A 23,087-nucleotide genomic window follows, 5' to 3' on the forward strand; every position below is an offset into this window, starting at 1 on the left:
AATAAATCACTGTCAGAATTTTTGGGTTATCCTAGGTAATTTACACATATGCTACAGTGCATGATAATTTCTGTAACTAAATTATGTGTATCTGTACTTAAATAAACTTACTTAGTATATCCAGTTAGATAAGATTTTGTTTGGATTTTTAACCCTGGAGGTTTAGCCACCCAGGATAACCCAAGAAAGGCAGTAATTCATCCTGGCAAAAATGCTCTCTTGGACCCAAGTCAGGATGAATCTCACTAGGCTTTCTCTGACTTATCTCATCTCACCAGGCTTCCCTCTCTTATCTCACTTCACCAGACTTTTTACCTGTCTTTATCACCAGGCTTTCCCCCACCTTTTCTGAAACTTCCTGTCCATCATCATCTTGAGACTTCCTGTCCCTTATCTTTCTTGAGACTTCCTGTCTCTCATTCTCCTGAGACTTCCTGTCCCTCATCCTCCTGAGACTTCCTGTACCTCACCCTGAGACATCCTGTTTCTCACCTTTCCTGAGGCTTCCCATCTCCAGCAATACATACGTTACAGTCTGGTTGGTTTCTTTTGCATGGTTTGAGGGTCAGGGAGCTGGTCTCATGGGACATTGGGAAATACCTTTTTGGATTGCAAATTGGCCAAAACAAGTTACAGTGGACCCCCGAGTTTCGTGATTAATCCATTCCAGAGAGCCTGCCGAGTCGAAATTGCCGAATGGCGAAACCATTTTCCCCATTAGAAATAATGGAAATAAAATTAATCCATTCCAGACACCCAAAAATATTAAAATAAAATTTTTTTTTTTTCAAATTAAATAAAGATTTACATACTGAAAACAATAAGAAATCAAGTACATGCATATAAAAAATAATAATAACATTACACTTACCTTTACTGCAGACTTCTGAGTGGATGGAAGACGGGAGGAGGGGATAGGAGGAAGGTGTACACTATTGTTTGGAAGGAGAATCTCCTTCCATTAGGACTTCAGGTATGAAGTCCTTATCTGGGGTTACTTCCCTTCTTTATTTTTTAAAGACACTGGCACTGGGAATAACTTGAGAGTCACTGTAACCCTGTCTCACAAATTATCTGTCCAGAGAGCTCTGTTTCTGGCATTTCTTTAAGATTTCTCTGAAGTGGGACACAACACTGTCATTGTACATGTTGCCAATACGGCCTGCAAGAGCTTTGTTAGGGTGAAGTTCATCCATAAATGTTTGCACTTCAGTCCACTTTGCATAAATGTCCTTAATCTTTGCAACAACAGCACACTTTATTTCCTTTTCTTTCGCCACAATCGAAGTGATGGTTGAATGTGGTTTGCCATACATCCTGGCAAGCTCTGTAACATGCACTCCACTCTCACATTTTTCAATGATTTCCTTCTTGAATTCGATCGTGTTCCTCACTTTCTTTACCAAAGGGCTTGCACTAGCTTTCCTTGGGCCCATGGTGACTTATTTAGAAGTTGCAATCACAAAAAACAATGGATTATTACGTATGAACCCGCGGGGTGATGGTCACGTGTTGGTAAACAATGGCACACTGAGCGTGAATGGCGTGGGAGACTGGCTTTGTGTGCACGGTGATGAGTGGACAGGTACCGGACGGTCGCTGAATCATGAGTCTAATCACGAACTGTGAGGCCAAATTTTGCTGAAAAAACTTGCCAAAAGTCGGATTTCACGAAAGTCGATGCCGCCGAAACTCGAGGGTCCACTGTACTTAATAAGTTTATTTAGGTAATGTTTTACATGGGATAACCAAAAAAAAAAAAAAAAGTGACGCTGTACTTTTATCTGGATTGACTTACTGGTGTAGCAGAGTGATTTGTGAGTATAAATCATTTTGGGAATTACAGTGGAACCTCGGTTTTTGTATGCCCAAGTTTGTATGTAGTATAACTATAGTTATTCTCTATAAAATGTATTTTTTTGTTAATATTTTTGGGTACTGGGATAAATATTTTAAATTCTGATAAATATTTTAAATTCTGGTTTTGTCATTGTAAAATCATAACCATTAGAGTTAAATTTTTTGAGTAATTTGCAATTCTAGTGGAATATTTTTCTCTTTCTTTTATAATAAAATTCTTAATCTTATATTTGTTTTTGACTGTTGAGAGAGAGTGGCACATTTTAGTATATATTACCTGTGTTGTACAAACTGGATGTCATAACTTGGTCAATCTTGTCTGTAGTTTCTCAACACTGTTATGTCTTTCCTCAGATGTGGATACCTTATGATGTTACCAAATTCAAGATGTGGGCAGGCAAGAGCTTTGCATAGCAGAACTAGTGAGTCTTGATTTAGATATTCCAATAAGGTATTAATGTTTATAAGAATATTTGTTGTGGTGTCTCTAGAAATTTGTTTACAGAACTTATGATCTTGTCACAGCAGTAACCAAATATAAAATATAATCTGTTATATTTACAGCTAAAAATGTAAAACCCCCATTTACAGTTGGTGCAGTCTACAGGGTACCTCTTGCAAATACTTACACCTTCACCAAAAACATAAAAAACCCTAATAATTTACAATAAGTTGAATAAACATCACATAATACTTGCTGGTGACTTCAACATAACCCTCATCCAAGCAGAGGACCCTCAAGTAGCTGACTTCACAAACAACATGAACAATTTCTTACCATCTATAACTTAACCTACAAGAATTTCAGAGATGAGTGCCTCCTTAATTGATCATATCTGGACCAATAAAATATCGCCTATCAAAGCTGGGATAATCGCAGATAACATCATTGACCATTAACCCACTTTTCTCATTACAGTGGACCCCCGGTTTACGATATTATTTCATTCCAGAAGTATGTTCAGGTGCCAGTACTGACCGAATTTGTTCCCATAAGGAATATTGTGAATTAGATTAGTCCATTTCAGACCCCCAAACATACACATACAAACGCACTTACATAAATACACTTACATAATTGGTCGCATTGGGAGCTGATCGTAAACCGGGGGTCCACTGTACTAACTTCTGCAAATTACCACAAGACACTAGTAAGATCTCATTTTGTCTCAATGATAAGTCATCAGTAAATAACTTTATTTCAGTAGTATGTGACCTTGACATTTATAAGTGGAAACAAATGGCATTCAGCTTTCCAGCGATGTCCACTTTCCGGCAGTAGCCTGGAACCTAAGGTGCCGTGTAAGTGGGGCCCAACTGTACACGTATACATAACTCCGAGTTGTCAGTAAATGAGTACGTCGGTAAGTGAAGAGAGGCTGTATTTGGATGTAGTGAGGATGATAAGAAAGACATGATTGCTGATGTTATGAATGAAAAGAAGTTGGATGTCCTGGCCCTAAGCGAAACAAAGCTGAAGGTGGTAGGCAAGTTTCAGTGGGGAGATATAAATGGGATTAAGTCAGGAGAGTGTATAAATCTATAGTGGAGGGAAGGCGGGGTAGGGGTCGGCCTATGAAAGGTTGGAGGGAGGGGGTATAATAAGTTTTGCGTTCAAGGAGCTTGGACATCCAGCAAGCATGCGTGAGCGTATTTGATAGGAGTGAATGGAGACAAGTGGTTTTTAATACTTGATGTGCTGTTGGAGTTTGAGCAAAGTAACATTTATGAAGGGATTCAGGGAAACCAGGACTCAAGGACTCAAGTCTGGCAGGCTGGACTCGAGTCCTGGAGAGGGAAAGTACAGTGTCTGCACTCTGAAGGAGGGGTGTTAATGTTGCAGTTTTATAACCAGTGTAAAGCACCCCTCTGGTAAGACAGTGATGCAGTAAATAATGATGAAAGTTTTTCTTTTTCGGGCCACCCTGCCTTGGTGGGAATCAGCCAATGTATTAATAAAATAAATAAATAAATAATATATATATATATATATATATATATATATATATATGCAGTATTAGAATGTGGGGCAGAAGTTTGTGGTTATAGGAGGGTGGGAGCAGGAGGAAAGAGGAGTGATTGGTGGAATGATGAAGTAAAGGGTGTGATAAAAGAGAAAAAGGTAGCTTATGAGAGGTTTTTACAAAGCAGAAGTGTTATAAGAAGAGCAGAGTATATGGAGAGTAAAAGAAAGGTAAAGAGAGTGGTGAGAGAGTGCAAAAGGAGAGCAGATGATAGAGTGGGAGAGGCACTGTCAAGAAATTTTAATGAAAATAAGAAAAAATTTTGGAGTGAGTTAAACAAGTTAAGAAAGCCTAGGGAAAATATGGATTTGTCAGTTAAAAACAGAGTAGGGGAGTTAGTAGATGGGGAGATGGAGGTATTGGGTAGATGGCGAGAATATTTTGAGGAACTTTTAAATGTTAAGGAAGAAACAGAAGCAGTAATTTCATGCACTGGTCAGGGAGGTATACCATCTTTTAGGAGTGAAGAAGAGCAGAATGTAAGTGTGGGGGAGGTACGTGAGGCATTACATAAAATGAAAGGGGGTAAAGCAGCTGGAACTGATGGGATCATGACAGAAATGTTAAAAGCAGGGGGGGATATAGTGTTGGAGTGGTTGGTACTTTTGTTTAATAAATGTATGAAAGAGGGGAAGGTACCTAGGGATTGGCAGAGAGCATGTATAGTCCCTTTATATAAAGGGAAAGGGGACAAAAGAGACTGTAAAAATTATAGAGGAATAAGCTTACTGAGTATACCAGGAAAAGTGTACGGTAGGGTTATAATTGAAAGAATTAGAGGTAAGACAGAATGTAGGATTGCGGATGAGCAAGGAGGTTTCAGAGTGGGTAGGGGATGTGTAGATCAAGTGTTTACATTGAAGCATATATGTGAACAGTATTTAGATAAAGGTAGGGAAGTTTTTATTGCATTTATGGATTTAGAAAAGGCATATGATAGAGTGGATAGAGGAGCAATGTGGCAGATGTTGCAAGTATATGGAATAGGTGGTAAGTTATTAAATGCTGTAAAGAGTTTTTATGAGGATAGTGAACCTCAGGTTAGGGTGTGTAGAAGAGAGGGAGACTACTTCCCGGTAAAAGTAGGTCTTAGACAGGGATGTGTAATGTCACCATGGTTGTTTAATATATTTATAGATGGGGTTGTAAAGGAAGTAAATGCTAGGGTGTTCGGGAGAGGGGTGGGATTAAATTTTGGGGAATCAAATTCAAAATGGGAATTGACACAGTTACTTTTTGCTGATGATACTGTGCTTATGGGAGATTCTAAAGAAAAATTGCAAAGGTTAGTGGATGAGTTTGGGAAATGTATGTAAAGGTAGAAAGTTGAAAGTGAACATAGAAAAGAGTAAGGTGATGAGGGTGTCAAATGATTTAGATAAAGAAAAATTGGATATCAAATTGGGGAGGAGGAGTATGGAAGAAGTGAATGTTTTCAGATACTTGGGAGTTGATGTGTCGGCGGATGGATTTATGAAGGATGAGGTTAATCATAGAATTGATGAGGGAAAAAAGGTGAGTGGTGCGTTGAGGTATATGTGGAGTCAAAAAACGTTATCTATGGAGGCAAAGAAGGGAATGTATGAAAGTATAGTAGTACCAACACTCTTATATGGGTGTGAAACTTGGGTGGTAAATGCAGCAGCGAGGAGATGGTTGGAGGCAGTGGAGATGTCCTGTTTAAGGGCAATGTGTGGTGTAAATATTATGCAGAAAATTCGGATTGTGGAAATTAGGAGAAGGTGTGGAGTTAATAAAAGTATTAGTCAGAGGGCAGAAGAGGGGTTGTTGAGGTGGTTTGGTCATTTAGAGAGAATGGATCAAAGTAGAATGACATGGAAAGCATATAAATCTATAGGGGAAGGAAGGCGAGGTAGGGGTCGTCCTCGAAAGGGTTGGAGAGAGGGGGTAAAGGAGGTTTTGTGGGCAAGGGGCTTGGACTTCCAGCAAGCGTGCGTGAGCGTGTTAGATAGGAGTGAATGGAGACGAATGGTACTTGGGACCTGACGATCTGTTGGAGTGTGAGCAGGGTAATATTTAGTGAAGGGATTCAGGGAAACCGGTTATTTTCATATATTCGGACTTGAGTCCTGGAAATGGGAAGTACAATGCCTGCACTCTAAAGGAGGGGTTTGGGATATTGGCAGTTTGGAGGGATATGTTGTGTATCTTTATATGTGTATGCTTCTAGACTGTTGTATTCTGAGCACATCTGCAAAAACTGTGATTATGTGTGAGTGAGGTGAAAGAGTTGAATGATGATGAAAGTATTTTCTTTTTGGGGATTTTCTTTCTTTTTCGGCCACCCTGCCTCGGTGGGAGACGACCGACTTGTTAAAAGAATATATATTGTGTACTATATATATATATACACACACACGTATATATTCACCTATCATCCAACTTACGACCTGCTCGACATATGACCATTCGACTTACGACCTTGTTTTCTTTGCCAAATTTCTGGGAAATAAAAAACTATTTGTGTTGCACACAGTGTTTATCCTAAACCTTACAGTATAAAATACAGTACTAACAGCATAAAAAGTAAAGTAAAACATGAAATACCAAAATAAAACAATAAAATAAAGTCATTACAAAAATGTGATGTTGATATTCAGTAGTAAGGTTCGACTTACGTACATTTCGACTTACGACCGGTTTCTCGGAACTGATCTCGGTCGTAAGTTGGATGGTACCTGTATATATATTCTAGGTAGTAGGCTGGTAGACAGCAACCACCCAGGGAGGTACTACCTTCCTGCCAAGTGACTGTAAAACAGAAGCCTGTACTTGTTTTACATGATGGTAAGATTGCTGGTGTCTTTTCTCTGTCTCATTAACATGCAAGATTTCAGGTATGTCTTGCTGCTTCTACGTACACTTAGGTCACACTACACATACATGTACAAGCATATATATACACACACACCCCTCTTGGTTTTCTTTTATTTTCTTACTAGTTCTTGTTTATTTCCTCTTATCTCCATGGAGAAGTGGAACAGAATTCTTCCTCTGTATGTCATGTGTGTTGTAAAAGGCAACTAAAATGCTGGAGCAAGGGGCTAGTACCCCTTCCCCTGTATAAATTACTAAATTTAAAAAGATACACTTGTTTTTCTTTTTGAGCCACCCTGCCTTGGTGGGATACGGCTCGTTTACTGACAACTCAGAGTTACGATGGGCTCTCTGACGAGTTGTTGTTGTATACTGTACGAGAACTTGTGTCATGAATAGGCAGCGCAGCGTCTCAGTATCAAGCATCTCAATCTCCTTCCTACAGCCACTCAGTACACTAGCTTTCACAGTCTCCAAGACTACATGTTTGTACAAATTTGTACTTTATTGTGCACCCCATAGTACAAAATAGAAGTGTAGCAGCACTTGGAAGAGGAAAGTGGAAGAAATACAAAAGAAGTTCATTTTAAAGGAGTTAGTGATGCATCTCAGCATCAAGCAATCTCCAAGACTACATATTTTGTCTATAAATTTGTACTTTATTGTGCACCCCATAGTAGAAGATAGAAACAGAAGTGCAGCAGCACTTGGAAGAGGAAAATGGAAGAAGTACGTACAGAAGAAGTTCACAGTAAAGGGATTAGCTGGTGTGTTCGTCTGTGTGTTTACATTCTCGGTGTATTGTGGCAGCTTAAGAAATGATTAAACTCAATGAACAAGGTATGTCGATGGTAATAATCATGATGATAATAATAATATGTAAATACATAATAATAATAATCACTTTAGAGTACTTTAAATGTCAGCTATCAAACCTATATGAAATATATATGACAGTTAAGGTGCTTCAGAGCAATTATTTTTTATTATTATTATTACTATAAATTATTATTACACATCTACATCTCTTTATCCGAAATTCTGAAATTCGAAAAGTTCCAAAAACCAAAGTTTTTTCGTGGAGTGTGGAGCGTCAGTCATCTCAGTGCTGGGTCACGTCACTACGTGGCATCATGACCCAGCACTGACAGGCAGAGTGGCAGGCGTCAGTTGTGTCTCAGCGCTTGTAGTGTTCACAAGTGCGTCTGCTGAAGAGCAAGTACACCTACCATCTGACTTACGACCTGCTCAGCATACGACCACTCGATTTATGACTGTTTTTTATACCAAATTTCTGGGAAATAAACAACTGTTTGTGTTGTATACAGTGTTTATCCTAAACCTTACAGCATAAAATACAGTACTAACAGCATAAAAAGTAAAGTACAAAATAAAATACCAAAATAAAACAATAAAATAAAGTCATTACAAAAATGTGATGTTGATATTCAGTAGTAAGGTTCGACTTATGTCCATTTCGACTTACGACCGGTTGGTTGGAACCAAGCTTGGTCGTAAGTCAGATGGTACCTCTACTATAAAAACTATTTCTTAAACTGTATGCTTGCTGCAGGCAACAGAGGAGTAGGAATCCAAGACTTCCTGAAAGAGTTCAGTGTTAAGGACGCATTTATGCAGTTGTTAATGCTTGGAAGGATGCTGATAAATCAACATTAACAAATGCTTGGCAGAGACTTTGGCCTAAAATGATGTGTGATGTAAATGAGCCTACAGATGAAGACTTTGAAGGATTTCGTGTCACTGATGAGAGGATATCAAACCTCATAATTAATGCTAAAAGTTTATTGGACGAAAGTGTAAATAAGTTACAGGAAGCTGACATTGAAGAATTGCTGAACATTGACAATGATGCATCTGTTGTGCATTCCTTGAGTGATGGTGAAGTTGCTGAAATGATGTTAAATACAAATAATCATGAGAATAGTAGTAATGATGATGATGACATTGTGAACACAGGCGAAAAAGTCCCCATAGATGATATGGTGAAAATATAAAGATCAGTTAATTGCTGGCCTTGAGCAACATGCATTTATCAATGAGCAAGAGATTATGGCAATTTACTCAGTTAAAGAGAGATTGCTTAGACATAAACCCATGTTAACCCTTTCAGGGTCAACAGGCCCTCTCCCAGACTTGTTCTCAGGGTCGACAAATTAAAAAAAAAAAAATTTTCTTATGAAAAGATAGAGAATTTTTCCCCATCAAAATGACACAAAAAGTCCGAAATTTGATGGAAAACTTATGGAATTATGCTCTTGCAAAGTTAGCGGTCTCGACCATGTTTACGCATCGGCGATTTTGCCCACTTTGAGCCCTATTTTCAGCCAATTCCAGTGTACAGTGGACCCCCGCATAACGATGGCATCACATAGCGATTATTTCGCATACCGCTTACTTTAATTGCAAAAATTTTGCCTCACATACCGCTTAAAAACCCGCTTACCGATTTTCGTCCGAGACGCGTCCAATGTGCGGCCTGAGCCACGCTCACATGTTCCGCCAGTGGCATTGTTTACCAGCCAGCCTCCGCGGTAACATCCAAGCATACAATCGGAATATTTCGTATTATTACAGTGTTTTCGGTGCTTTTTCTTGAAAATAAGTGACCATGGGCCCCAAGAAAGCTTCTAGTGCCAACCCTACAGCAATAAGGGTGAGAATTACAATAGAGATGAAGAAAAAGATCATTGATAAGTATGAAAGTGGAGTGCATGTCTCCGAGCTGGCCAGGTTGTATAATAAACCCCAATCAACCATCGCTACTATTGGTGGTACAGCTGCTGCTGCTGCTGCACTGTCAGCTGCTGCTGCTGCTGTAGCACCGTTGTTGGTGTGGCTTATTGAGAATACCAAGAAACAATTAACCCCAGAGGATTTGCCACCCAGGATAACCCAAAAAAGTCAGTGTCATCGAAGACTGTCTAACTTATTTCCATTGGGGTCCTTAATCTTGTCTCCCAGGATGCAACCCACACAAGTCGACTAACACCCAGGTGAACAGGGAAAAATGCCTGGAACTAGTGCTCATATTGGTGAATTTAAAGCCAGCAAAGGTTGGTTTGAGAGATTTAAGAATCGTAGTGGCATACACAGTGTGATAAGGCCTGTTCTGGAAGAAAATGCCAAACAGGACCTACAGTACTCAGGAGGAAAAGGCACTCCCAGGACACAGTGTCTCATCAGTCATTGCTGCATCTTCAATAAAGGTAAGTGTCATTTATTCTTCATTTAGTAGACTAGTACATGCACAATATATACTGTGCATGTACTACTCTACTATTGTGCATGTATCCTTCTCTTTGTGTGTGGGAAAATGTATATTTCATGTGGTAAAATTTTTTTTTTCATACTTTTGGGTGTCTTGCACGGATTAATTTGATTTCCATTATTTCTTATGGGGAAAATTCATTCACATAGCGATTATTTCGCATAACAATTACCCCTCTTGCACGGATTAAAATCGTTAACCGGGGGTCCACTGTACTAGTCGACAGAAATCATAACTATTTCGCTAGAACTCCATTTTTTTCTATCGAATGAGTACAAGATTTACCGATTTCAACTATCCAATAAAGTGGTCAGAATTTAGCAATTTTGCCAATTTCACACAAATTTCAAAAGATGCCAATTTCCAAATAGGGTCCAGAATAAACAAGAGAGACATTCCTGGCACTAAAATAACATTTCCTCTGTTCATTAGTCACGTCCCCACGCCCTTCTTACATTCTTTTGCTTTCCACTTTGAATTTTTATTCTCACAAAAAATAGAAGATTTACTGTTATGCAGACTACTGCATTAGTGTAGAAATGGTATAAATAATATCAGCACATTTGTGAAAGATTATTAGACTCAATAGTTGACGTGTATTGGACGCGTAGCATGATTTGTTTATTTTTGAACTTTGGCAAAAATCTAAGATTTCTGCTACTTTGAGCTCAATTTCAAGGTACTTTTCATTGTAGAACCAATCAAAATCGTCTCAATTTCTGTAATATGTCTTCCATTCTATAAAATGAGACCAGGAAAACTAGAATATCATCATAAATACCATACAAAAATAGTGCAAAGTCGCTCTTTTAAACCAAAAACACTGTCAAAGTTTTTTTTTCTCATTATGCACTGTGTGCTGCAGGATTTTTTTTATACTGCGCACACTGACCACATAGACCCATTCTTTTATATGTAGGCCTACCAGCTTTCTCTCACTAGATTTGAGGACACTAGAATTTAGGCATACTAGTACGTCAGAAACCCTGAAAGGTTTAATAAGACAGATGACATTTGAAGTCTTTAAAAATTCTGTTTGTCAATCGTCTTGAGAATCATGTTCCTGGTCTATAATTATCACATTATTGCATTTATCAACATATTACTCTATAAATAAACCATAGTAGTATTTGTAGTCTTTATTTATCCCACTTAGTGTGAGTATTCATATGTTTTTGCTGCAGTGTTAATGTTGGATTATGGGGTGCTGCCCTAGACCCCACCTTCATTCTGAAATTCGAAAAATTCTGAAATTCGAAACACTACTGGCCCCAATGGTTTTGGATAAAGGGATGTGGACCTGTATTAATATTATAAATTATTATAATTATTATGCTAAAATATAAATTATTATAAATAATTATTATAAATTATTATTACCTTCGACATACCTTGTTCACTCAGTTTAATCTTTTCTTAAGATGCCATGAGACAGAGAGCATAGCATACGACTCAGAAAAAAAATCAGGAAAAATCACGCTATTTTTGTGTTTTTTCTTATAAGAGTGATCTAGGAGTGTTTGCCCTGATGTAAACACCATTTTCTTTCATTACAGACCAGAGGTACAGACTAGAGAACGTATCTGTCTTATGATCTTACCCCAGAGCGGCAGCCTCCGCTGCTTACCCATCACATAATATGGCATATATTATGTATTTTAACATCTTTATTACAGTTCTAGGGTATTTATCATGTTTCCGATATCAATTTGGAATAAATGTGATAGATAACCTTTATTACTAATATTAGCATAATTACATAACATTTTATTAGCGCCACGGCTAATATCCGACGTCTGATGACTCACCAGATACTGAATGCTCCTTCTGCTGGCTTCTCCCTCTCTCCTATAGCTCCTTCCATTTTGTAATGATGTTAGACAGTGAATTTAATGTATTAGACAAAAAAAAAAAAATCTGAAAATTCACTACATGCAACTAAATGAATGTATTGCAGATAATTTGAAGAATTGTTTAAAAATACTTAGCATGAAATTGGCTTTATATTCTGCCTTAGTGATGTACTCTTGAATCAGAGCATTAGAGCTTCCCTCCCCATCCTTGGATCAAACTCGATCATCTCTAATTATCCTGGCTCCATATGACCCTTATGAGAAATGATCAATGAAAGTCTTAATATTTATATTTTCAGATTCCTGATGCTGGATGTAAGTTGCCGGGTCTGTCTTCTGGAGAGGATGTCATCTAGTCGGTCACAGCAGCACTTGATCTGGTATGAAGGTTACACTTTTAACAGCTCTTTACATAAAGTTAAACTCTAGTTATTTACATGACATCACGCACTCTGGACTTGCCCACACCTGTGGACACAGGACTTAGCAACCAGTTGCATTTTCACAACATCCACAGTACAGATATTTGAAACATTCATCTTTTATATGGTACAGATATTAATATTCTTGCAGAGAGTTAGGAATGTACAAAATTAGGGAACATTATGAGGATATGAAGGTTATAATTCATAGGGCAGAGGAAGTGTTATTGAGGTGGTTTGGTCACTTAGAAAAGGAGGAGAAAATGTTTACTAAGAGGTAAATAAATCTGGGGTGAACAGGAGGTTAGGTAGAGCTTATACCATGAAGGGTTGCAGGAAGTGGATTGAAGAAGGTTTATAGTAGTAGAAGCTTGAATATCTAATGGGCATGTGTGAGCAACTAAGACCTGCTTCAGGAAACGCTTGTCTTGTTTCCTAATGAATCTTACCTAATCTATCTCTTAAAGAGGGGTGGAATGTTTCATTCTGGAGAGCCTTTTGAAGTGTGATGTCTGTACACCTCTAGTAAGACAGCCACTGAATGAGTGGTATGAATGTGTTTTCCTCTTTAACCCTTTCAGGGTCCGTCCCGTAGATCTACGGCTTTACGTTCAGGGTCCAAACCGTAGATCTACGCCATGAGCTCAGCTCACTCTGATAAACTGTGAGTGGTACATTTGGGCCTAGATATGAGAGAATACATCTATGTGGTATGTGTGCACCACATAAAACAGATCCTGCAGCACACTGTGTATAATGAGAAAAAAAATGAAATTATGATTTTTCGATTAAAACAGCAACTTTGCAGTGTTTTTTCGTATGTTTTTTATAGTTGTATTTGCGATTTCTTGGTCTCATTTGATAGAATGGAAGACATATTACAGAAATAGAATGATTTTGATTGGTTTTAGCACTGTAAATGGCTTGAAACTGAGCTCAAAGTAGTAGAAATGTTAAATTTTTGCCGATATTCAAGAGTAAACAAACGACCTCACACGTCTAATACACGTCAGCTGGTGGGTCTAATATACATTCACAAATATGGTGATGATATTTATACAATTATTACAGTATTGCATAACAGTAAATCTTCTATTTTTTGGTGTGAATAAAAATTCATTATGTGAATAAAAAATCAAAATGGAATTTATTTGTAAAGCCTCAAAACATAACTAATGAACAGAGGAAATGTTAGTTTAGTGCCAGGAATGCCTACATTGTTCATTCTGGACCCTATTTTGAAATTGGAATATTTTGAACTTTGTGTTAAATTGGCCAAATTAACAATTTCCGATCACTTTATTTTGTAGTTGAAATAGTTGACTTGGCGATTTCTTGTGCTCAATCGATAGAATAGAAGTAATACTACTAGTGAAATAGCTGAGAATTTGGTTGATTGGAATAATGTAATTGGCCTAAAATGGGAGTCAAAGTCGGCAAAATCGCCGATTCGTAAATATCGCTGACACATCAAAATTCGCGAGAGCATAATTTCGTCAATTTTCCACCAAATTTCGTACTTTTTGTTTTATTACCTTCACAAAAAGATTCTCTACGATTTCATAAGAAAAAATAATTTTTTTTTTTTTTAAATTCTTGGACACTGGTGCGTGACTCCAGATTTGGGCCTTGGACCCTGAAAGGGTTAAATCACCCAGTTTGGTGGGAGACAGCTGCTGTAAAAACATAATTCATTTGTCGGTTGAAACACCAGGAACCTGTTCACTTGTAAAATGTGGACCTGCTGTAATCTTATCCTCAAACCAAACTTTAATGCAGCATCTACCACCACAGACCGGGCCGCGGGGGCATTGACCCCCGAAACTCTCTCCAGGTAAACTCTCCAGGTAAACAACACAGTCATTGTTATTCACATTCCATTAGTGTCACATACTTTTCTTAGTACAGCATATTGCTTCATGTTTGTAGGTACAAGAGTATCTGATCAGCATATTGCTTCATGTTTTTAGGTACAAGAGTATCTGATACAGATAGGCTTAGGAAGATAATGAATTGAATGATAAGCTCCTAAAATATGAAGACTTTAAGTCTTACCTTTCCTTATTAGGTCTTCAAAAATATGGTTAGCTGATAGCATCACTTTAATGGAAGGCTGTGGGTGTGGCACAGAAGCATTGAATTAAAGATAGAAACTGCCTTCATTCACTGCCTGAGAGCACCTGATAAGAAAATAAGAACATAAGAAAGAAGGAACACTGCAACAGGCCTACTGACCCATGCAGAGTAGGTCCATGTCCCCCCTGGATTAGCCCAATGACCCACCCAGTCTGGTCACCTCCACTCAAGGAAGGAGCACGGCACCAGACCCAGCAGCACAAGCTAGTCAGGTCCAACTCACACCTACCCACACCAACTCATGTATTTATCTAACCTATTTTTAAAACTACACAACGTTTTAGCCTCAATAACTGTACTCAGGAGTTTGTTCCACTCATCCACAACTCTATTACCAAACCAATGCTTTCCTATATCCTTCCTGAATCTGAATTTTTCCAACTTAAAACCATTGCTGCGAGTCCTGTCTTGGCTGGAAATTTTCAGCACGCTATTTACAACCCCTTTATTTATTCCTGTTTTCCATTTATACACCTCGATCATATCCTCCCTAATTCTACGCCTTTCGAGAGAGTGCAGATTCAGGACCCTCAGTCTATCCTCATAGGGAAGATTTCTGATACATGGGATCATTTTTGTCATCCTCCTCTGTACCTTTTCCAGTGCATTTATATCCATTCTGTAATACGGTGACCAGAACTGAGCAGTATAGTCTAAATGATGCCTAACCAAGGATATATAGAGTTGAAGAACAACCTGATAGAAACTGCCTTCACTCCTTGAGAACACCTGATGAGTGATGGAAACTGCCTTCACTCTGTTTGAGAACTACACCAAAACCATTTGATTCATTCCACTGTAGAGTTACATAAATGACAGGCAACCTTCACTAAAATTGCTGGGTAATCAAAGTTTGCCTTGACTGCCTACACCATTGGGTGAAGTGCATGTCAAGAGGGTGTGTACCCTTGCCCCTGGGGGTTTCATGGCGCCTACTACCTACAGATCAAGGCCAGTGGTGCTTAGCTCCTGGCCCGGTGGTTCCTCCAGGGCTGGGCTTCACCTGCCTGTCTCTTTGCTCTTTGGTTGTGGCTATAACCAGCAGCTGCTGTTCAGTGATTGATGACTGACTACTCGTTTCAGGGCATGTGCTTGGGTGCTCTCTCCAGCTTCTATAGTGGGAGGGGCTTTGTTCCTGACTTGAGTTGTTGACCACCTATGTGGGAGTCAGCAGTGCTGTATATTGGCCAGCATGGAAGATCCCTCATTAATGAGCTTATCTCTGCTTCATAAAGTACAGTAAACCTTCAGTTAATACAAGGGTTATGGTCTTGAAAATCAGCATTTAACTTAACCCTTTCAAGGTCAAGAACCCCAGTCTGAACCTTGTCCATGGTCCAAAAATTTTCCAAAAAAATTATTTGTTATTTTTCTTATGAAATGGTAGAGATTTTTTTCTGAAGGTAATAAAACAAAAAGTTCAAAATTTGATGGAAAATTAACGAAATTACGCTATTGTGAATTTTGCTGCGTCAGCAGTATTTACGCATTGGCAATTTTGCCCAATTTGACTCCTACTTTAGGCCAATTACATTATTCCAGTCACCAAATTCTTAGCTATTTCATTAGTATCACTTCTGTTTTATCAACTGAGTGTAAGAAACTGCCCAATCAACTATTTCAGCTATACATAATAAAGTGATCAGAAATTGGTAATTTGACCAATTTCACACAAAGTTCAAAATATTCCAATTACGTACAAAATAGGATGCAGAATAAACAATGAATTCATTCCCGGCACTAAAATATCATTTCCTCTGTTTATTAGTTATGTTTCCAGGCTTTACAGATGAATACCATTTTGATTTTTTATTCACATGAAGAATTTTTATTCACTGTTATGCAATATTGTAATAATTGTATAAATAATATCAGCGCATTCATGAACTCAAATTAGACCCACCAGCTGATCTGTATTGGACGCGTAACGTCATTTGTTTACTCTTAAACGTCGGCAAAACTCGAACATTTTCTCTACTTTCAAGCTATTTTCATTACTAAAACCAATGAAAATTATCTCTATTTCTGTAATATATCTTCCATTCTATCAAATGAGACCAAGAAACCATGAATACAATCATAAAAATCATACAAAAATACACCACAAAGTCACTGTTTTAATCCAAAAACACGTTCATTTTTTTCTCGTGCACTGCGTGCTGCAGGATTTGTTTTGTATGGTGCACACTTACCACATAGATGCATTCTCTCATATCTAGGCCCAAATTTACCGCTTGCAGCTTATCTGAGTGAGCAGAGCTCATGACGTAGTACTACAGCTTGGACCCTGGCTTCAAAGCCGTAGAACTAAGGGACGGACACTCAGAGGGTTAAAACACTTGAAATTTTGGAAAGTTTCTGGACATAATGGAGAGATGTTCTCATGAAGAATGTAAACAAACTGGGTGGTGCGTGGTGACCATATTAGAGAGTCAGGTGTGGGGAGCTGTATAGCGAATTTTTGGTCATAATTTGAAATGTCCATACAGTGGACCCCCGCATAGCGATTTTAATCCGTGCAAGAGGGCTCATTGTTATGCGAAATGATCGGTATGAGAATGAATTTTCCCCATAAGAAATAATGGAAATCAAATTAATCCGTGCAAGACACCCAAAAGTATGAAAAAAAAAAATTTTACCACATGAAATGTTAATTTTAATACACACAAACTGAAAAAGGCATGCACAATTACATGACACTTACTTTTATTGAAGATCTGGTGATGATTGATGGGATGGGAGGAGGGGAGAGAGAGTGTTAGTGTTTAGAAGGGGAATCCCCTTCCATTAAGACTTGAGGTGTCGAGTCCTTTTCTGGGGTTACTTCCCTTCTTCTTTTAATGCCACTAGGACCAGCTTCAGAGTCACTGGACTTCTTTCGCACAACATATCTGTCCATAGTGGCCTGTACCTCTCATTCCTTTATGACTTCCCTAAAGTGTTTCACAACATTGTCAGTGTAATAATCACCAGCACGGCTTGCAATAGCTGTGTGAGGGTGATTCTCATCCATAAAGGTTTGCACTTTCAGCCACATTGCACAGATTTCCTTAATCTTTGTAGTAGGCAACTTCTTCAATTTCTCTCTCCCCTCCTCTGAACCAGTTTCCTCAGGTATGGCCTCTTGCTGTTGAAGTTGATCTATCAGCTCATCAGTGGTTAGTTCTTCATTGTCCTCCTCCACCAACTCTTCCACATCCTCCCCACTAACCTCCAACCCCAAGGACTTTCCCAATGCCACAATGGATTCCTCAACTGGCATAATCCTCTCAGGGTTAGCCTCAAACCTTTCAAAATCCTTTTTGTCTACACATTCTGGCCACAGTTTCTTCCAAGCAGAGTTCAAGGTCTTCTTAGTCACTCCCTCCCAAGCCATACCTATAAGGTTTACACAATTGAGGATATTAAAGTGCTCTCTCCAAAACTCTCTTAGAGTCAGTTGACTTTCTGAGGTCACTACAAAGCACCTTTCAAACAGAGCTTTTGTGTACAGTTTTTTGAAGTTTGCAATAACCTGCTGGTCCATGGGCTGCAGGAGAGGAGTGGTATTAGGAGGCAAAAATGTCACCTTAATGAAGCTCATGTCCCCACAAAGTCGCTCTGCCAAGTCTGTAGGATGACCAGGGGCATTGTCTAACACCAGGAGGCACTTAAGGTCTAATTTATTTTCAGTTAGGTAATTTTTCACAGTGGGGGCAAATGCTTGGTGTAACCAGTCATAGAAAAAGTCCCTAGTGATCCATGCCTTATTGTTTGCCCTCCACAGCACACACAAATTAGCCTTGAGGATATTCTTTTGCCTGAACGCTCTGGGAGTTTCAGAATGATACACTAATAAAGGCTTCACTTTGCAATCACCACTAGCATTGGCACACATGAGAAGAGTAAGCCTGTCTTTCATAGGCTTATGTCCTGGGAGTGCCTTTTCCTCCTGAGTAATGTAGGTCCTGCTTGGCATTTTCTTCCAAAACAGGCCTGTTTCATCACAATTAAACACTTGTTCAGGTTTCAGTCCTTCACTGTCTATGTACTCCTTGAATTCCTGCACATATTTTTCAGCTGCTTTGTGGTCCGAACTGGCAGCCTCACCATGCCTTATCACACTATGTATGCCACTACGCTTCTTAAATCTCTCAAACCAACCTTTGCTGGCCTTAAATTCACTCACATCATCACTAGTTGCAGGCATTTTTTTAATTAAATCCTCATGCAACTTCCTAGCCTTTTCGCTTATGATCACTTGAGAGACGCTATCTCCTGCTAGCTGTTTTTCATTTATCCACACCAATAAGAGTCTCTCAACATCTTCCATCACTTGCGATCTCTGTTTCGAAAACACAGTTAAACCTTTGGCAAGAACAGCTTCCTTGATTGCCTTTCTGTTGCCCACAATAGTAGCGATGGTTGATTTGGGTTTCTTGTACAACCTGGCCAGGTCGGCGACACGCACTCCACTTTCATACTTATCAATGATCTCTTTCTTCATCTCTATAGTAATTCTCACCCTTATTGCTGTAGGGTTGGCACTAGAAGCTTTCTTGGGGCCCATGGTCACTTATTTTGCAGATAAAATCACCAAAAACACTGTAATAATACGAAATGTTCCGATTGTATGCTTGGATGTTACCGCGGAGGCTGGCTGGTAAACAATGCCACCGGCGGCACATGTGAGGCTGGCTAAGGGCGCACATTGGACGCGTCTCGGATGAACAGCGGTGAGCGGGTTTTTGAGCGGTATGCGAGGCAAAATTTTTGCGATAAAAGCGAGCGGTATGCGGATTAAACGTTATGTGATGCCAACGGTATGCGGGGGTCCACTGTATTAGCAAAACACCGTAAAGCGGGGCCCTACTGTATACTGAATGTAAGTTAAAGTTTGTACAATTTACGTGGCATCTTACTCCTGTAAAAACATTTAACAGGCTTCTGTTTCACACTTATGCTAAAATAATAGTACCACCATGGTTAGTTGCTAGTTAACAGCTTACCATGCAGCAAATGATTGACCATGGATTAAAGCATAAATGTGAAGCAGAGGCCTGTTAAATGTTCTACACTCACATGATTGCTGACCTTGTCTCTGTCTCTCATACACTTGTAAGATGCCATGTAAATTGTACAAACTTTTACATTCAGTATACACTTTTTTATAACTTTCCTGTATTTGTGTTAACAGGTCATATTCCTGGAATACCATACATGCATTTCCATTCCAGTTTACGAAACCGACTCAGGGAACAGGCTATGGGATTTTTGTGTGTGTGTGTGTGGGGGGGGGATGTATGCCTTCCTGTACTATGCACTGATGACTCGCCCCCTCACAAAATTAACTCTCTTGAATATATATATTACCTTGATTAGTTTAAAATGTTGTGTATTTACATAATAGCAAAGTCACTTGCAGCACAAGAGATTAGCAACAAAATTTTGAATTCCATTTTGAGAGAAAAAAGTCCCAGATTTCATATTGTTTCTTTATAATTAAGTAAACCCTTCCAGTAATAGGGAGAGCTGGTGGCTAGTAATGATATTTATGGTGGATAGATTAGCAGTTACTTTGCCTTGGTGGTAACACTAATAAACACTTCTCTAACTAATGGACTTTGTTGTTCTCAAATCAATCAACCCAGTGAATTATATTCCAGTGAATTATTTTCTTTTGTATTGGTAATTTTTTTTTCAGATTATGTACCTTGTAGAATGGCTGTACACTTCTTGTAATATAATAGAATTATGGTAATCTAACCCTTAAACTGTCCAAATGTAGATCTACGTTCACATGCGTAGCGCTCCGACCTTGATTTTCCTCATTTGAAAGCATGTAAAAAATACGTAGATCTACATTCGGAGCCCCCCCCCCGCACGTGGACGTAGATTTACGTTTGGACAGTTTAAGGGTTAAAGGACAAAATGCCTTTTATAGCCTCTCAGAGAATGATTGGCATACTGTTAATAAACTTTTGGATGAAGAGTTAATTATTCTTTTTGTTTTACAGAAAGTGAATTGTGTATGAAGAAGGTAGAGAACTCCTGCAAGAATGAAGATAACACACAGAGAAGTTTAACTGAAGAGAAAAGAGAAAACAAAATTTATCAGCAGTCATTAGATAAAACTATACAGTTTGACATTGCTTGTAAAAGAACTTGCTTTAGAATAGACGTAAAGGATTATTTAAAAAAAATCAATATAAATATTTGGTCTGAAGTGATTAGGACAATGGACAGTATGATGTATTCTGGGGATTGCTCATTCCAAGCTCAAGATAATCAAGTGTTCCCACGGTCACTGCAGTCTGAAGAATTGACACGACCACCCATTCATGGTAAAAATTTTGTATGCAAATGTAGCAAAATATTTTCAAATAAAGCTGATTTCACTCGGCACATAAGAGTTCACACTGGAGAGAAGCCTCATGCTTGCCATGTGTGTGGAAGAGAATTTTCCCTCAAAGGTAATCTTACAAAGCATATGCAGCTTCATACAGATCAGAAAGCTTATTGTTGTCCTGAATGTACCAAAACATTTCACAAAAAAGTATATCTGCATCAGCACATGAGGATTCACACTGGTGAGAAACCTTTCAAATGTACACATTGTGATCGTGCATTTTCTTTGAAAGGTAACCTTGTTCAGCACGAGAAGCTACACACTGACAGGAAATCATATAAATGTCCTGATTGCGACAAACTTTTCCTCAAGAAGAGCTACCTTGATCAGCATTTGCGTATACATACTGGAGACAGACCTCATAAATGTGAGATGTGTGGTAAAGCATTTTCATTAAAGGGCAACTTAGTTCAGCATATGAAAAGGCACAGTGGTGAAAAACCTCATTCTTGCTCTGAATGTGGAAAAGCATTTGCCCTGAGATCAGCCCTAAAAGAGCATGATAAAGTGCATGATGGTGAAAAACCTTTTTCATGTCCAGAATGTAATAAAGCATTCAAAAAGAAAATTTATCTTGTGCAGCACTCTAGAATTCACACTGGTGAAAAGCCATTTACTTGCTCTGAATGTGGCAAAGCATTTTCTCAGAGAAGTATTCTCAATCAGCACCTGAAGCGGCATCGAGAGAAATCTTTTAAGTGTGCAGAATGTCATAAACTCTTTCTTAAGAAAATTTACCTACCAATTAAAAAGCAGAATGTTAAATTAGGACCTTTCAGATGCAGTGATTGTGAGGACGAGGAAGAGGAGCAAGAGCGCTATATAAAAGAAGATTTTGATGATAGTATGTTGCAGGTGGATGAACAATCCTACACTTGTAATGCTACAGATAAAGATTGTCAGAATTCAGCTCTCTCTCAAGATGGAGAATATTTTGAAAATGCCAGTCTATCTCACAATGAAAAAGTATGTGAAGATGTTTCCAAAGCAGTAGACAGTAGTGAGGATATATCTCTTTCTGAGTGCAATATTAGGAATATGGTTTCCAAAAATGGTAGAAAATTGAGTGATCTGATACATTCAAGTCATCTGAATCTTGACTGCAGATACAACCAAGTTTCGAAGCAGTTCACAGGCTACCAGTAATACAGGTCATGATCCAAGTATTTCTCTTTAGTATCCTAGTGGAAGCATTCCAGTTAAGAGAGTCAAGTGGGTCAATTTACCATTGCGTAAGACAAACAAGTGTAGAGAATGACATTCTCTACTGGATGCAAGATTATTGGTAATAGTACAAATTGTCAAAATGATAGTATTTTTTTTTTATAATGCATGTATTTAAAATTTCTCAACTAGGTTTTTTATTTTTTGTTTAAAGTAATGTCATTTATAAGTTGGCAGAGTTTCAGATTCCCCTTAATGTCTCATTTACTGTGTTCTTCAACATTTTTAGTGGAAAAATGTTGACAAATGTTTATATTATGTAATACCTCTCCACGTGCATTTTTATTATCAAGATTTTATTGTCATTCAGCAGTGAAGAGTTAAAATACTGTTGTTAACCTAACTGAACTGTGGTGTGGCACTGATGAGAAATTAGGGTTAAGATAGTAATAGAAAAATACTTTCAGTAACTACATATAAAGTATTATAGAAAAAATGTAGTCAAAAAGGTCAATATATTTTTAACACTGGTCTGTGAACATAGTGGTTGAAATTTTATTGCTAGTTATCAGTCAATTTTTATTAAAATTTTGCCAGAGTATAGGAGCTAGTGCAGATAGACTTAAGACACACTTCTGATATAATACTTATGCCTATCTAAGATAGTTCTCTCCTATATTATGTTGTAGTTTGCCAAGCTCCTAGACTAGTGCATCATATAGCTTCATTGTAGAATGCACAATTGGCAATTTGCTCTTAATGCAATTCATTGGATAAAATGAAAAACTGTGTTTAGTTAACATCGCAAAGTTTTGTCATTGTTGTGTTAAGAACACCAGCAGTATCATTGGCCTGAAGAGACTTGTACATTCATTTGTAGTAGACCAAATGTGACATCAATTCAGTGATCTTTAAATTCACAAAGGTAGTTTAGTTAATTTCTTTTAAAGCTACTGAGTGAGATGCCACTTCATTGTGTTAAACATTAATTAGACAGATTAAAAATTACTGTTTATGGATCATTTAAGTCATTGCTAACCAGTTGTCAATGATCATTTTTTTTTCATTGGCAGATCTTGTATCCAGTCTCGTTGAGTAAACATAAAATAGTAA

The 23,087-nt window shown here is 38.2% G+C and overlaps 1 protein-coding gene across 1 annotated transcript; it reads left to right on the top strand.

Moving 5' to 3' along the window:
- Positions 1 to 3,073: 3,073 nt before the first annotated feature.
- Positions 3,074 to 23,087, top strand: LOC128704274 (zinc finger protein 383). Its single transcript, XM_053799383.2, is given in 4 exon segments — positions 3,074 to 3,224; positions 12,164 to 12,244; positions 20,419 to 21,913; positions 21,915 to 23,087. Coding segments are annotated over 2 exon segments (1,554 nt in total). The 5' UTR covers positions 3,074 to 3,224; positions 12,164 to 12,244; positions 20,419 to 20,432; the 3' UTR covers positions 21,988 to 23,087.

This window comes from Cherax quadricarinatus, chromosome 84 (assembly GCF_038502225.1).
Source record: "Cherax quadricarinatus isolate ZL_2023a chromosome 84, ASM3850222v1, whole genome shotgun sequence".
Classification (NCBI taxonomy): Eukaryota; Metazoa; Arthropoda; class Malacostraca; order Decapoda; family Parastacidae; genus Cherax; species Cherax quadricarinatus.